Consider the following 17,457-nt stretch of genomic DNA (forward strand, 5'->3'; position numbering starts at 1 on the left):
AGTGCAGAGCTTGGCTGGACAGGGTGTGGGTGTGAGGGAGTGGGGGGAGGTACGGGGGGAGGTACGGGGGCCCCTCCCACACTCCTGCTATGGCAAGCAGCCCTGGCAGGCAGTGGGGGCAGCAGCTGCAGCACTTATGCTCGGCCTGGTGCCTGGCTCTGCCAGTGCTACATATTGTGGCGAGGAGCACAGAGTCAGGCACAAGTGCCCCTGCCTGCTGCTGCACCATGGGAGGAGTGTGAGGGGGTCCCACCCCCCTCCCACCTTCTCTCACACCCCACAAATACCACACACACACACACCCCTGCAGTGTTACCTGAGTTGACTACAGGAAAAGACAGCGTGTTCCAAAGCCACACACCCAGACCCGACAAACACCACACAATCCCCAGCATACCCTCTGCTCCACAACACACAGCCACACTCCCTCACAGACTTTCCCCAAACCCTCCCACACCCCACCATACACACCTACATCCACACCCCTGACCACACCCCCCCACAATATAAAACTCTAAGAGTTTATTTTTGAGTTATTATGCAATCACCTCTATATACAGTACACAAACACAAACCATGACAAAAATATGTTTTGTAATAAAATTAAAATATGTTATAGTAGGTGTTTGACTTCTAGTATATGATTCGGTTTTTTCTGGTTCTAAGATGTCAACCCACACCTCCCAAAAGGAGTATTTCTGGGGGGCAAGGGGAGGGACTTCCAGTGGCAAAGGTTAGGGGTTAGGGGGTGGGACTTCTGGTCCCAAGGTGGTGACCAGGGGACAGGGCACCCATCAAGGGGTGGGGGTACCCTTGCAGCCCTCAACAGCTCACCAAACCTCATTAATTGGCCCTGTACCTGAAGTCATTGCCTCCCTCTGGTATAAGGCCTCTCTCAACTCTTATGTTACACAGTAAAAGCTCCGTGTCTTAATAACCATTATCAAAATTCCAAGCATTTTTTAAGTTAAATGTGTAGGACATGTCTGAAATACCCAGTATTTAAAGCAGTGGTCCGTCTTACAAACCTGACCCTTAACTGACGTAATTTATGTTCATGGTCTTACTGTGCGCGTACTTTTGAGTATGTAATTTGTCTTCTCTTTTTTTGATAGCCTCAGTAATAACCGCATCTCTGTTGATGGCATTTGCTGTGTGTTGAATTCAATGAACACCTGCTTGAATTTGGTGGAAATTGAAGCCAGGTATGCAGAATTAGATCAGTAAATTATACTCAGCTGACCTGTCTGTCTGTCAAAGGTTCTTGTCTGGTCCCAGGTCTGAATGTCTCACAAATGTTAATATATTCATCTACATAAGACCAGCTCTAAAAGTAGGCAAGTAGGGAATAAATGTTTATATCTAAATTTTACAGCTCTGTGTATTTCTATCAAGTTAAAGTAGTAGTGTTGTAATGTTCTTGTATCCTTGATGGCCCAGAGAAGATGGGAGAAGCAAGATTTGGTTGGTAATGCCTTCTGGTAACTTCTCTTTGCTCTACAGGTTTACTGCCCCTTTATTTCTTAAGTGACCACTTTTATGTACTTAATGTGGTTGAACAAATTGTTCTACCTGGTATTTAGTTTAGGCTGCAACTACTTCTTTCCCAGATCCCAGGAAGGGCATTTTGTACCCCAAAGCTAGTTTAACTCCTCTCCCAACTAATAGGAGATCAAGTAAAAGATATCCCTCCCCCAAAAACCAAGTCTCTAGCTACACACAGTTTTTAATAGTAAGTGGGTTTTTACAGTAAAACTCCCAAGTGACTGGGTTGAAAAATCACATATGATAGCTGAATTTCAAATGACCTAACAGCAACTTTTTGAGAAGGTAATTCTAACCGGTTTGGCTGAATTGGTGGTAGCACTTTAGGGTTTCTTCTCTTGAGATTCTCCTGAGTTAAGCCCCTGTGTTTTTTTCTAGTACAGTAATTTTGACAGAATCACTTCCTTGAGAGTTTTCCTACCTTAATCATCTGAACATGGATCATTAGATACAAATAGTATGAAGAGCCAGTTGAGATGGTTGATTATTTTGGGTAATATTTTCATTGCTTTTGTAAGAATATTGTCACCAAATGGTTCTGAAAAGATCTATATAAAAATCAAGAATTAGTAAAACATGAGTTAGTGACAATAGGTAAATACAGTGTGAAATCATTTTTCATCTTTTCTTCCCTTACACAGCCTTCACCATCAGACTGCAATCCTGAAGTTTGAAGGAGCTGAAGCATTTGCCTCTACCCATTCTAGGTACAGAACATAGGGACAGATGGTTTTTGGAGTGGAGGGGTGTACTGCTCCATGGCAGCATCTGTTGTGAGTCAAAGCACAGCTGCCATATAACATTTTTTTTCTAGCATTCACTTTCATTTCCTGTTTTTGTACAAGCTGGAATGAAGCTGAACATACAATTGAGTTGATCAGCAGGGTGCACTGCCTATGCTGATAATTTCACCGATCTGCCTTTCCTGCTCACTCTAACCATGGTGTTTCCTCATATGCCAACTGATTTTGAAAATTCTCTTTTAGATTTCTTATACTCTGATTACAAATGTCTAATATCTCTGCAACATATTTCATGCCACAGCTCCTCCAACATAGCAGACTATGCTATGACAATGGCATCATCATAGTAACTGTATAACAGCATGCAGTTTAGGTGGGAAGTTACCAGCCACTCTTACAGGGTTTGAGGTTGTAGCTGTGTTGGTCTAAGGACATAGGCAGACAAGATTCTTTGAGTGAATCTGATATCTTTTATTAGACCAACTTAAATAGTTGGAAAACAACTTTTAAGCAAGCTTTCCGGTTCAAAAACCCTTAGTCCGGCTGAGGAAGTTTCAGCAGTTGGTGTGTGCTCTTCCTGGATGGAAAGAAAAGTAAAGAAGCCAGAGGCTGGGCTGGTATGCATACAAGATAGGCAGTCAGTGAAGATGTAGATTGAGGAGTCAATGGGTGAGAGACAGGTGTGGGGTGGGGGGAGAAGAGAAGGGGGATGAATAGTGGAGAGGTACCTGGGGAGTCAAATGTCAGGCAGGTTATGTGTCATAAATCCAATGTCTATATTTAGTCCATGATTTTTAGTATCCAGGAGGTTGATGAAGTAGAGTTCATAGGCTCATCTCTGGGAAGTGTTTTGTAAGTTTCCTTTGAGGGTTAGGACTCAGAGATTGGAGAGAGAGTGGTTTTCTTGTGAGAAATGTGCCCCCACAGGTAATTGGGTATTCCTGTCTTTAATAGATTTCCAGTGTGCATTCATTCTGGTGTGCAGTTGTTGTTTGGTCTCTCCTATGTATTTTCCATCAGGGCATTTGGTGCATTGGATGAGATACATTACATTTCTGGAGGTGCAGCTGTAAGACCCAGGAATTCTGATGGCTCTGTTGTGGGGTGTAGTAATTGTGGGTGGTGGAGATGTGTTGGCAGTTTTGCATTTCTTGTCATGGCATGGTCTGGATCCATTTGGTGTGTTCTGGGCCTGAGAAAGTTTGCTTCTGGTGATGAGGTTAACGAGGTTCAGTGCTTGTTTGAAGGCTAGGAAGAGTGGCTCTGGGAAGATCTCTCACCAATCTTAAAAAGGCTTTCACCCAACAAAAACGCTCCTCCAGAGAAATAGATCACATGTTTGAAAGAGCCACCTGGATACCATGTGAAGAACTGTTGCAGTACAGAAGAAACCCCCCCACAAATCACACACCGCTGATTATGACATATCATCCTTCCCTCAAACCTGTACAGAAAATCCTCAAACAATTGCAACCTATACTAGAAAGAGACCCTATTCTTAAAGAGATCTTTCCAGAGCCACCCATCCTAGCCTTCAAACAAGCACCAAACCTTGTCTGCCTACAACCACTCTTACTGCATTTATTTGGTTAACTGCGGGAATGAAGAAGAGACTAGTGTTAGACAAGAGTAGAGGAATGGTGTGGACAGAGGCAGAGCCTTCAGGGTCAATCAGAGTGGCAGGTAGTTCTATAAACATGGAAAGCCATATCTCTGGTAATCCAGTAATTTGTTCCTGCTTTTTCTGGGGCCGTCTTAAGAAAGGGTTGTTTCTTTCAACGTTGGTTATTTCTGCTCAAGTTCTTAACTTGTTCTCTGTAGTTTCCCTCTTGCCTTCTTAAAAAAAAGTTCATGCTCATATCCAATAATGTGTGTTGGTACAGGGATACCTCCTCTTATGGTGATCAGTTGGGTGGGAATGAAAGCCAGAAGCCTGTGATCCCTAGAAGAATAAGGTAAGATTATGCTTTCCATGCGTGTTCACAGACTATTTATCTATAGCTGATTTGTATTTCTGTTGTGAACCTAAATGATGAGTAACACTGACTAGGCTGTTGAAGAAAGTGTCATTCCCCATTAAAGATCCATACTGGTGCCTCTGGTTAGGGTTTGTGTTTCCTTGCAAGAACTTTGTCCAGTTCCTTCACATAAAGTCTCATTCACCAAATAGCTCTGGTGACCATCATGTTAGTACTTTAGGGTGCCTATACATGAGCATTGAGGCTGCTATGATACGCTGTAATAACAGTGTATCAGAACAGACTCGATTAATTGAGTCTGATAGGACGTGGCAATTACCATGTTCCAGCAGCATCACGTGTCTTGTACATCAGTGTCCCTGCACTTCAAAATAGCAGCAGGGGTGCTTGACCTAAAGCTTGTTATGTGAGCTTTAGTTTAAGCGCCTCCGCCTCCATTTTTAAGTGTGGGGATGCTGATACACAAGACACTGCAGTACTTTGATTAGAGCAGCTCTTAAAGCAGCTCTCGGAGCTGCTCTAATTAAAGCACACCCTCCCCCCCAAGCACATGTAAAAATGCCCTTAGTTACCATGTCAGAGAGCTAATTTCAAGTGACTGAGCTGGTTGGCTACTGGTGTTCTGGGACATGCATGGCAATAAGCTCCTGAACTCAACCCTGGGCTTGGATCTAATTCAAATTATATTAACCCATACAGTTCAAAATACCCTCATATCTCTAGTAGGCTGTTTAAAGGAATGATGGGATTGTGAATAAGTTTTTTAGTCACAGCTTCAGAGATGTGGGTTCAATGTCTTCATCTGCCACAGACTCCATGAATGAAGTGTTTATGATTTTTAAGGCAGTCTCCTGATTTTGAGGGGGAGGGGCAGGGGAAGACATAAACTCACAATGTTGGAATGCTTGAGGTTGGCAATTCTGTACGTGGCTATTTGGTTTCCTTTTCAGAGTGACAGACAGTCACTTTTCCAGGAACGATTTGGAGAAGTTGTGCACTGTATTGAAGCACTGTAGCAGAGTAACAGCCCTAGAGTGAGTCATTTTCTATTCTGTTTTGTACTTGGGGATCTTGTTTATAACAGCATTTTTAGAGCATCAGCGTAGAGGTTCCTGAGTCTACTGCAAACAAACTAGTTTGGGGACTGAAAGCAGGCTGGCCCCAGCAATACAGAGTGCTATATGGGCTAATTTGGCCTGTACAGAACAGCTGTAACTCCTGTAAGCAGGTCAAGAATCAGGCTCCTGGGTATTAAATTGGATCTGAGTTAAAAGTGAAATGGTTCAGTTCCCCTAACACAGTGGTGGGCAAAGTCATAGGCCAGATCAGGCCCACAGCAGACTTCATTATTGAGCAGCCCCTACCCTTGTTGCTGCAGCTGGTTTCCATGGAGACCCCAGGAGTGGTAGTGTTGTGCCAGCATGGGGCCAGGGTTTCCATGGAGACTGACCCCAGCAATGCTGGCAGGGCGCATGGCTGGATGGGGAGCCACTCCAGGGCTGAGATCTTGCAGCAATGACAGTGTGGTCTGGAGCCAGAGCAAAGCTGCAATCTGCTGGGCATGTGGGCAGCAGATTGTGGCTCTTCCCCAGCTCTGGACCACACTGTCACTGGTACAAGATCCTGGCCCCAGCCCCAGAGCAGCTCCCTGCCCAGCTGCATGCCCTGCCAGTGCTGCTGGGGCTGGTCTCTATAGAAATCCAGACCCCAGTGCTCCTGGGGAAACTGACCACAGCAAAATGGGTAGGGGTGCTGGGAAATGGACTCTGGCCACCAGCTGGATCCACCATTTTGCCTACTCCTGCCGTAACTGGTCAAACTCTCCCCAAACAAGGAGAAGGGAAGCAGATGGATGATCTACCTTCTGTTTGGATTGCTCTTAGAGAAGGCCACTGTTCTGGTTCTGGGGGTTTGACACTAAAGGACTGGATAATGCATAGTATTTTCTTCACTGAATAATACAGATTTTCTTTTAAATCCTAGTCTGACAAATAATTCTCTAGGAGACCAGGGAGTTGAGAAGCTGGTTCGGTTCCTTCCACAGCTGAAAACACTAAGTTCACTAGAGTAAGTGATTGTTCTTCATGAAGTAACTTGCTCACAGTATTTGGACAGCTCTTTCTTTTTACCTGGGCTGGCTTCCACAGGAATATTGATCATGGGGAGGGACTATAAATTGTCTTGGGTTTGGGCCAAGACCAAATGTAGCACATCCTGTTATAGCTTTCATGTGTGCATTCATGGATCTAATGAGTCTTCTCTCATCTCCATGTACCCTGACACAGCAGGTGTAAGGGGACACACTGATCACAATTGAAATCCATTTATGTCAGAATTAGACTGGTGATAATGGAAAGCAGAATTTGATCCCAACTAGTATTTAGAAGCCGCTAATTAGTTGCGTTTTTGGCATAGCTGAGTAACAGCTTACGCTTTGGTAGAGAGCTAAACACTAAATCCATTGCAGAGGCTGCTAACCTGTGTTAATGTGCTGAACCAGAAGTCAGAAAGTATCTGGCTTCAGTTTCTGCCACAGACTCAATGCATGACTTTGGGCAAGACTCTGGACTCTCTGCCTCTGTTCAGTAACAGATCACACCAATGCTCTGTTACACTATCAGAGTATAGATTACATATAGAATCAAACTATGTAATATTTTCAACTGAATGAAGGCGCTATAGAATCTCTAGGGATAGGGGCACGGCGCTTTAAGTAGAGTGGTTCTCTCCCTGTCTTATGTATCAGTATCCCTATGCTTAAAAATGGTGGTAGGAGCACTTGAACTAAAGCTCATTGAATGATTAATTGAGTAATTGAGTCTGCTCCGATAGTGCCTCTGTGCTCATGTATAGGCATGTATGGCTAGAAATTCCAAGCTTACATAAAGAAATTAGGACTATGCTTATTAGGACTGTGTTTATGACCACCTGATCAAGATCAGGATAGCAAAAGTGACAAAGAAGTGCTAAAGGAGATTAGAGATACTATAAGAGTAGGATACGCCATATTAATGAATTATCTTGAATTATCTTCGTTGACTTTGGTTAATTTCTCCTCTTGAATCATCTTCATGGATTGGCTTAATGTCTTCGCAGGGTGTGATGCAGATCCAAAATGTCTAGACATTATAAATGACTGCTTTTTGGACACTTTGAAGCCACTCTTGATTTAGTTCCAAGTTCCAGCTACCAAGCTGCTCACTCACAGTGGATGGGAGTCCTTTACACCTATTTTGACTAATATTCTGTTTTACTGAGTTACATGTTTGGAGATAGAACTGAGTATTCTTTTATATCTCCAGCCCTTACACTACTAGTTCTTTAGACCAGAGATTGTCTCTACTGTTATTTTTAACCTTGTATAAATCACTGACACCAGTGATCATTTAATCCTGTGATCATAATGACTTTATTCTGCGTCCTCTTCTCCTAGGTTAAGCGGTAATCAGATCTCCCTGAGTACTGTGTTTTGCTTAGCTCAGGCCTTGTCTTTACTGGAACGCATTAAAACAGTAGATATCAGGTATGTTCAGAGCACTCTTTCTGAGGTTTCCCTCAATAATACTGTTTGGGATTAGGGGCATTTTTCTTCAGTCCACAAGACACAAGCACTTTTCTTCTGACTACACATTCATTGTGTTCTCTTTTGGTTACAGTTTGGGAAAAGCTGAACTCATCCTTCTTACATTTCAGGAAGGTGTCAGGTAAAGAACATGGCCTCCTCTCTGTCTGAACTTTTCAAGTTTTCCAAGTTCCCTGCTGTTGGAGTGGCCTACAGCATTTATTTATTTATTAGATTTCTGTGCTGACCTATGCAAAGCTGTGGCATTTTTGTATCTCTCCTGCTGTTCTGTAGTGGCTCATAATAGGGATTTTAGTTTGTTATGGGGGGGCTTTGTGGCTGTGGTGTGCAAGAGGAGTTGAAGTGCATGTTCTTATGGAGAAATATTTCTTACATGGATGTCTGTGATTTCAAGATACTGGACTTTGTAGTCGGGTTCCCTTTCTAGTGCTGTATTCATAAGTACACCATCACCACAATGTTTACATGGCCACTTTGCAATTGCTTGAACTCAAAGGGCAATCAGCAAAAGACCTTACAGGCTCTGAATGCCAGATGGGAATGGTAGAAGTAAGGAGCATCATGGTGAGGGGAGAGTGGCAAAAACTTGAGTGGATGAGGTGGCAGATGGTGATAGGGATTGCAGTCCATTGGTCCATTTCCTCCTGGGCAGCCACTCAACCAGTTGCCAAAGCCACCTGATGGATGCTAGGCACTCATGGAGTGCTGTTGGTCTTCATTTCTATGGGCACATGGGTCCTTTGAATGCTGTGGAACACTCTATATAACAAGGAGAATCAGCCACACAAACTCAATATAGTATTACCCCTGCTGGCATGGTAAAAAGGGAATTCTTTCCCCAGGGTCAGAAACACCAGAAGATCTGCAGGAAGGTCTCTGGCTCTACCACAACCTTCAGGGAATGACCGTTGCTTTCGGTAAAGTGGTTTTCTTCTCTGGCTCCATTCTTCACTCAGAAGTAGCAGAAGGGCAGTGTGTTATCACTGTTTCACAGCACTTCAACCTTCGGAGAGCATCTCCCTAGTCCCTATCCTCATTTAAGGTTGGGTGACAGATTCTCCTTTCCACTGAAGAGCCTGTCTCCTATGTCTGTGGGTTACCAGCTACAGCTAGCAGTGGAGAAGGAAGGTGGGGAGTTCAGAGGGGCCACAGCTTACAGGTATTGAGGATTCCTCCAGTGACACCTTTTGGTAAGCGGCTTCCTGCTGGGGTCACCTCCTTCCTCGATTCCCCAGCACTGATATGAAAAGCGGTATGGATATCAGTCCCAGAATGGCCTAGATGCCATTTCGCAAGTTAAAATATTTGTGATTTGAGATGAGTCCTGGGTTTTTGCATTTTGACATAGCTCCACTGAAACTGATTTACAGTACATGATGACCAGACATATGAGTTATTACATTATTTCACCTGTCACACAGAACAAATCATAATTCTGTGGACTGGTCCACTAAGAATATGCTGTAGTCTGCTATTTAGACAGGGTCTTGGCTTTGCTATCGGAGAGATCTTGTCTATTTTTAATAAGATAAGAGGGCCTGATTGCCTGCATCTTGGAAAAGCACTTACATGCATGCAAAGTGAGAATCACACTTGTGTTTTGCCTGCTTTGTTCTCACTTAACCCACATATAAATGACTATACAGAGTACAAGGCATTAAAGGACCAGGCTGGCTAAGGAGATAGCCTTGGAATGGCCCACATTTAGCAAAAAGGTGTTCCTTCCCCACAGTGCCATACCTCTTTCTTCCCTCCCTGTTTATGTGAGTGGGAGTCCCACTCAGAGACAGTAACATTTCAAGCCCTGTTTAGAGTGGACTGATCAGATGTTTTACACAGGGAAAGCATGTTTCAGTTTCCAAAGGAATTCTTATTGCCAAAGCTGCCTCTTCAGGAAGACATCTCACAAAATAATGTTTCTTTGGGGCTAGATCCTGGTTCCTGAGGTGCCTTGAAACATGAGGCTTTAAAATGTAAATGGTGTTGCCCATGTTGTCAGTGTTGTCAGCCTTTGCATTCTGATTGTTTTGTTTGCCTCAGTCTCAGGGAATGTATGGTGCGTCCAGAGGACATGGACAAGCTGTGTCAGATCCTGGCAGGATGTACTGAGCTGTCAGAAATTGAGTAAGTGCTTCTGTGCAGTGTGAAAAAATTGTCCATATGCCTGTCTACCTCATTGTCATATAGTATAAAAACTACCAATAGAAAACCAATGGGCCAGATTCCCAGCAGTGCTGTATTTATTTTGCCAATGGAGCTGCACCCATTTACACCAGCTGATGCAATACCCTTGATTAATCAGGCTTTGTGCTGGTGGAGCATCTGTGGATCAGAGAGGTGAAATCCACTCTTTTAACCCAGAGTCACAGCGTGGGATCACAGAACCTCCTTCTTGACTAGGGTTGTTGTCCCAGTAGGCCTCAGCCCCTCAGTGCCAGTTGCATGGACTTTATGAGGCCCCTGACAACTGTCTTTGGCCTCCTATAATGCACTTGTTTGTAAATACAAGAGAACATATATTGGGCTGACACCACCTTCTATTTCCATACCCTGTATAGATTTTGGGGCCAAGAAGAGGCTGTTCTCATCTATGTCTGGATAACCTGGCCTCCAGAAACGCTTTCACTGTAATCTGTGCATCAGACCCATAAAGAAACTATGAAACTAATGATCTAGTGGTCTCTTATGATTTATCCACCTATGTCCATTTCAGAAGTTTTCCCAAGTAGTTTCTTTGTTCATGGAAAGGGACAATTTCCATATTTGAATTGCTAACCTTTCAAGGCAAGTGTTTCCCTGCTGAATATTTATCCTTTAACACAAATGTTGTTTTTAAAATTGTACACTAGCCATGGACCTTACAAGTTATTCTGAATCTTCATGCATTGTGTTCTCTCCTTTGCTCTGCAGTTTGTCTAAAAATGCACTGAATGATGAAAGCATCCAAAGGTTGCTAATGTTTCTACCACGTCTGCATGGACTGAATCTACTGAGGTAAGATCTGGGGCCACTGTCATGAGATAGGACTTTAGAGTTAGAGGGGAGTTCAGGAGTCATCTAGTCTAACTCCCCAGGACAGATGTAAGAGGAGCTCTCCTGAGTATTGTGAAAGCTGTGATACTGCAGTATGTCCTGGCAGCACTAACAGATCATCCTATCATTCTACATCAATACCTGTAAAGGGCCAAAATCAGAAATTCCTGGAAGCTCATCACCACAATTTCTCTCCTGTTTTCAGAACCAAATTTGAACAAACCTTTATTGTTAAGATATTGAACTGTTTGGATGTTTTTTCCTTTTCCTACACACTTGAGTGTAAAAAGGTCCCAAAACCTGAAATACTACAAGAAAAGCCATTCTTCTGGCATTTACACCTTGAAGGAAAACTGTTGGACATATCAAGAAAAAGCAAGCTTTTTAAATGGTTTCCTGCTCACTTAAATTGTCTAGTTTGGATAAGCTTTGGGGCTTGATCTGATGCTTTTTGATAATGTCAGGAACCTCTCCATTAAATTCAGTAGGCTTTTTGCCTTAGGTTTCCCAGGACATATTTAGAAAACAGCACAAGCTCTGAGCCTTTTTAGATCAGCTTTTCACTAAGTATATGTAAGAAAATAGGGCCAATGATCTGGAAATTAAGTGTTCCTTAATCCTAATCTGTGCAGCCCTGCCAAACTAAATGTACCTGATCTTGTTTGATTTTGGAAGCTAAGCAGACCTAGGCTTGGCTACCACTTGCATGAGAGACTACTGTAGAATCCCAGCAACTCTAAATACAAGCCAAGGACTTGTGGTCAAGCACTTTTCGAATAGTAGACCATAGAAATGTAATGAGTAGCAAAACATTGTTCAGTCCCATGGTGGTTGCTGCATTGATGGATGAGAATAAAAGGAAGCAATCTATCCAGGCTCTGACACTGAACTGCCATATAGCCTAGGAAGAAATCAGTTTCCAGAAATACAGATGGGCATACTTTCAAATAATTTGTGCACACAGCTACTTTTCTGCCTTAACTGGGTATCTGCATGTACTGGGCTGGCACCTGATTTGCAAATGCAGTCAGAAAAAAAAGGCATGTAGAAACAGTGACCTATTCACCATTTCATTGGTCTAGCTTTACATAGGTGAAGTTATACCAGCAAAAAACTGGAGCATAGCAATCGTGAATCAAGTTGTTCAAATGCAAGATGTTCAGTAGCATGGCTACCTTTTTTGAAAATGAGGCTTTAACTTCTTTGCATTTCAGCTTGTTTAAATGAAACTGATTTCTTTTCTCCCCATCAGTATTAGAAATAACAAGTTATCACCACGTTGCACTCTCTTACTGGCCAACTCCATTAATCTATGTGAGCGAATCAGAGAGGTAGAAGTCAGGTAAGGAAATTACACCTCTTTGTTCCCTGCAGCACAGCTGTTATTCAATTCCTATGAGTGGATTTCAAAGTTTGCCCTTTAAGAAGAGTGTAGTAGTGGTTGAAGATTTTCCTTGCTTATGTTTAATGTAGGTGCAGTGAAAATGCCTTTTTGTGTCTAGCAAACAATATGAAAATCCAAGAAATATCCTGCAGGTAGGTACATACAATATTTCTTTATAATTTCACTTCTTTTGAATGAATTGAAAATGTTAGCATCTGTTAAAAAACTACCAAATCAAATGTAACAAAATAACACATGGCTAAGATTTGTATTACGTATAATGAAATATTAGTTTTTTTAACATCCTAAATATGCTGCTGCAGTTGTAAGGATAGTGTCAAACATCTATGCCATGTTGGACAAAAGTTCTGGATTCACTGGAAGTAGCTGCACTTCTTGATGACCTGGTCTTTTAGCAAGTAGATTAAGGAGCTCTTGGGGATTGTTTGCAGTTCTGTCAGTGACTCCTACAACCATGGTCAAATAACTAGCAGCTGCATTTTGAAGAGTCTCCAAGTCTGAGTGCTCAATATGAGAAACCTTGTGTGTGATATTCAAGAGTATTGAAGGTCCATAACCTCCACTTATGTTAACGTAAGTTGTGGATGCTTAATATGTCTACAAATTAAACCCCAGAATGTCTCAGCTTGGGCATCCAGAAATCAGTAACCAGCTTTGAAAATGTGAATTTTCTCTCTAACTCAGTTTCTCCCCTTGAAACACAGAGATAATCATTACCAACCTCACAGAGATGTTGTGAGGTTTCATATTTGCAAAGATCCAGCAGACTCCTGGAAAGAAGATCAACTAGTAATTTATAGCTTTCAGTATGGAGGCTGAATCACTGTGAGGGAGTATATCTAAATCTATCTTCAATTACTTTTCTGTCTCATTTGGCTATCTTTAAACAGGCTGACCAGTTGCAACATTGGACCAAATGAGATACAGGATCTCTGCAAAATCCTTGAACAATGTGACCATCTTGCAGAACTGGAGTGAGTGGGTTTTGAATTTTTAGCATCACCCTGAATAGAAGATGAACAGCGTTGGTGAGAGAAAGCTCACCATGCATTGATGAGCCTCTTCTATTCATTATGGATACATACAGTATCTCATCACATGAAAAAAGGTATAAAGAGTAAGGGAACATGAGATGACTACTTGGGGGTTGGATCAGGTAGAAAAGTGATGCCGCCCAAGTAAAAGCTGGAGAGCCATTCTATTATGCTACAGAGTCACAGAGGGCTACAAGGTAGTTACAGATATGTGTACATCCACTGAGTACTTGAGGCCACCAGCCTCAAGCAAGAGAGTATCGAACTGGGGATGGCACAAGTAGAAGCAATGAAAACTTTATTTATGCTACCTTACTGAAGTATTAAAACCCAGATGTGGAGGAACAACGTACCTTGCTCCAGCCCCCATTGCTCCATCCATGATGAACTGGAGAATTCTGTAGCTCTCAAGGGAGATGCAGAGTCCACAGAAGGAGTATGACTCTACCATTTGGCCCAGTTCTGTTGTGGTGTGTCCATTCTACTGCAGGCCAATATATACTGAACTCTTAGAGCTGGATAAAAAACTCATTGAAATCAGTGACAGTCTTTCCATTGATTTCACTTGGCTTTGGAGCAGGTCCACAGGGTGTCTGTACACAAGCCAGGAGGCTGCTCTGATGCACTGTAATTACAGCACATCAGAGCAGACTCAATTAATTGAGCCTGCTGGAGCATGCTAATTACTGTGCTTCAGCCAGCCTCCGTGTCTCATGTATCAGTGTCCCCATGCTTCAAAATAACAGCAGGGGTGCTTTAACTGAAGTTTGTTCAACAAGCTTGAGATGAAGTTCCCTCACCACCAATTTGAAGCGCAGGAACACTGATACATGAGACGTTCCGGCTACTTTAATTAAAGTGGCTCTCAAAGGCTTGCTATGGTGTTGTTTGTGAGGTAGTTCTTTATCATGGTACCACGTATAGAAGTATTTTGTTTTCCAGTCTCCTTACTGTGGAAAGTTTGCTCTGTGGTTTTTACCATGAGCTGCTCGGTTGGGGCTTTGACCTGGGATGTTTGGTTTTGATCTTCCTGGGTTAAAGGAGTAGTCTTGTCTATAAGGACAGGGCTGATGCTTGTTTTTGTCACCATGTTCTTTTTCATTTCAGCCTCTCTGGGAATCAGCTCGGCAATGAGGGGCTGAGATGCCTCCTGGCTAACTTGCCCCAGATGCATGTTTCCCACTTAATGAAGTAAGACAGTATATGTTTAGTCTGAGGACTCTGACTGCTTTTTCTTTGGTATAAAAAACATCACAGAACAGAGAGTTCTGGGGAAGAAGGGAAGGGGTTCATCTACTTGGATCAGTAGATGATCAAGAGGGACTAATTACCCTGTTGTCCAGTCTCAACACTGAAGCCAAAGAGTCAGTGGGCTTCAGGGACTGACCCACTTAGATCTTTTGTTATAGTTCCTCCAGGTCAGGATTTGAGCCAACAAAGCCAGTGTGAAACCTGTCTGTTGGATTCAATGGAAGTTGCATCTCTCGCTCAGAAGAGCACCATGGCATGAAGTTATTCTTTAATCTGTAACTTGTCTGTAAATAAACAGAGAATTACAGTCTCCAGGGCTTCCTTTCAACCTTTTTTAGCTGGATTCTTTCAATGAGAGCTATTATTTTGGAGATGCTTCCTAGAAGGAGCACCCTACCTACTGATACAAATCAAGGCACAAGAGGAGTTACCTTGAGTGCATGAGATTTCCAGTCATGTAGGAGTTCTCCCAGTGCATTACAGGAAGGAACCATCCCCACCGCCCACATAGTGATAGTGGGGATTACACCCAAACATTAAAAGGGAAATGCACCTTGCAGTATCTCTATGGAATTAAAAACTTTGATGGTCTCTTATCAGGTATACATTGGACTCAGATGTCAGCAAAAGGCTCTGAGCTTGTCTATGCTACCACAGTAGTGTGTTTTGGAGAACACAGAGCTGAACACATCCCCTGCCTCCCCCAAACTCAGGTTCCCCCAGATGCTCCAGATGTAGAAGTTTGTTAGTGAACCTGTCCAGTTATCACTATAATCCACCCTCCAGCTCTCACCCACAGGCCTGAGAAGCAGGCTTTGTTGGTGACCCCAGAAGAACCTATGTGTAGAGCTTCAGGTTCTGGGCCATGTCAGTAGACTTGCGGGGGGTCAAAGAGTGGGCAGGGCATGCTTAGCAGCAAGACACACTGCTGTCAGTGTAGATAAGCCTTTTTAGGCTATCATGTCAGGTTGTATGAAAATGTAAACAGAGCTGTAACCGAATGCTCTAACATAGTAAGAACCACTGTGTTCTTTTATTATAGCCTCAGCCATAACAACATTTCCCAACATGGAGTTATGCATCTGATTAATGCTCTCACCACTGGCAGAAATGTATCTGAAGTTCAAGTCAGGTATGTTTTCTAGTCATTATCTTTTGACTTTTCCATTGACATTTCCCACTTTAATTATCCTATAATCAGTGTATGGATTGTGAGGTCCCAGGTGTTGAGTGCAAGGGTTAAATTGGCATTTGATATATGTTTTTCATGAATGCAGAATATTTACAGGCATCCTTTCCTACTGGTCAAATGCACATTTGCACATGCAAATGTAGAAGTTAGCCACATTGTAACCTTATTCTGTAGAGGCAAATCTGGGTAATGTGCATGGAAAGACAGATGATGCATGCAGTTCAGCCTCCCTTTTCTAAAAAAAATGGTGCTTATTCACTTCAATATTTTCTGTGTTCAATGTGATGTTGCCTAAACTCATCATTTGTCTCTCTTTATGTCTCAAACTGTAGTCTGAGACAATACTGGCAAAGCCTAATTCTGCCTAATGGTTAAAGTTGCTCAGTGGATCCTTACTGCTTATTACTGTTTAGTTTTCACTTTGAACCAAATTCTCCTCTGTCATTTTCATGCATGATCCTGGTAAAAGCAAATACAAATCAGTATTTGTACCACATACTTGAAAGCATATTTTTCACATGCAGTCATGTCACCTAAATACAACACATTGCAGTGTTGTGTAAAGATACCCAAGGTAGTTTAGGTATTGGAAAGTGTATACTTCTGTTAATGCACTACAACAGTAAAGCCGAATGATCCGGCTGAGAAGCTGACTCTGTCAGAGCCAGAGGAACTGCATGGTCTATGATAAACATAGCCTGTAACATTTGGCCCAGCCCACTACAGACTTGTTCCCATGTCATTGTTAAAGGCTAAACTCATGTAGCCTTCTCTGCAGTTTGTGTGCTGAGGAGACATCACTCATCAAGTTCACAAGCGAAGATGAACCAAAGAAGATTCTAAGGTAATTGTGTGAATAATTTTACCAGTAATTTGTTTCAATCCCCTCTAAAAGGATAAAGTCTTCTTTTCGTAGTAAAGAAGAATGAAAAATATCTCTTCACATAAAATAAGGTCAAAGTTCTATCTAAGTCTAAATGGCTTATCAGAATAATGGAAAAAGGTAGCTACCCATGTTAGTCTGATGCCGGGCAGAAGGCAGGGTAGAGATACACCCTACGGACTAACTAAATGAGAGATACATAAGCTTTCATGAGCCAGAGCTCATTTCATCAGATGCTACAAAAGAATATACACAGAGCAGGCTATCAAACATTTGTCCTTATGAGTTTATTACTTGTTTGCCTCTCTCAGCATTGCCCCCTTCCTCCTTCTCTTCTGTGTCCTTTGTATTCAAATCACTCTCCCCATTTGATAGCCAGCTCTGTACATGTCCTTTCATAGCATCTGATAAAATGAGCTCTGGCTCTCCAAAGTTTACACATCTCTAAGTTAGTCTGTCAGACTGGTAGAGTTATGCAACAGCACATAAGGGAGTGAACTAGCTAACATCACATGCAGCTGCCTTCTTTGACTCCCTAGTTCAAAGGCCCCAGAACACATTTAGATCTGGGTAAAATATGGGGGAGCATCTACATGTGCATTAATGTGCTTTAGTTAATGCTTATTAAATCTAGTACCTCCATTGTGAGGTACTAGGAAAATGCTCATTAGTCTATGTTAATGCAGACTAACTAAAGTGCATGCTTTTTAAGGGGCACTTAAGGGGCATTAGTTTATTTTAATGTGCATTAAGTAAAAAGCATATTTTTACATGATGCTTTGATGTGCAGTAAAATAGGCTAATGCATA

General features: G+C 42.4%; 1 protein-coding gene across 1 annotated transcript in view; it reads left to right on the forward strand.

The window, feature by feature from the left end:
* The window catches only part of NLRC5 (NLR family CARD domain containing 5), a 91,135-nt gene that overhangs the window by 38,908 nt on the left and 34,770 nt on the right, over positions 1-17,457 (forward strand). Inside the window, exons 13-28 of the mRNA XM_019535520.1 lie at positions 1,116-1,205; positions 2,187-2,252; positions 4,172-4,243; positions 5,218-5,301; positions 6,251-6,334; positions 7,701-7,790; positions 7,924-7,971; positions 8,693-8,767; positions 9,891-9,974; positions 10,761-10,844; positions 12,136-12,225; positions 12,357-12,419; positions 13,179-13,262; positions 14,430-14,513; positions 15,616-15,705; positions 16,544-16,609. Of these exons, the coding sequence (XP_019391065.1) occupies positions 1,116-1,205; positions 2,187-2,252; positions 4,172-4,243; positions 5,218-5,301; positions 6,251-6,334; positions 7,701-7,790; positions 7,924-7,971; positions 8,693-8,767; positions 9,891-9,974; positions 10,761-10,844; positions 12,136-12,225; positions 12,357-12,419; positions 13,179-13,262; positions 14,430-14,513; positions 15,616-15,705; positions 16,544-16,609 (1,254 nt within the window). The remainder of the gene's footprint in view (positions 1-1,115; positions 1,206-2,186; positions 2,253-4,171; positions 4,244-5,217; positions 5,302-6,250; positions 6,335-7,700; positions 7,791-7,923; positions 7,972-8,692; positions 8,768-9,890; positions 9,975-10,760; positions 10,845-12,135; positions 12,226-12,356; positions 12,420-13,178; positions 13,263-14,429; positions 14,514-15,615; positions 15,706-16,543; positions 16,610-17,457) is intronic.

The sequence above is a fragment of the Crocodylus porosus genome, unplaced genomic scaffold, assembly GCF_001723895.1.
Source record: "Crocodylus porosus isolate Cpor-Errol unplaced genomic scaffold, CroPor_comp1, whole genome shotgun sequence".
Taxonomy (NCBI): Eukaryota; Metazoa; Chordata; order Crocodylia; family Crocodylidae; genus Crocodylus; species Crocodylus porosus.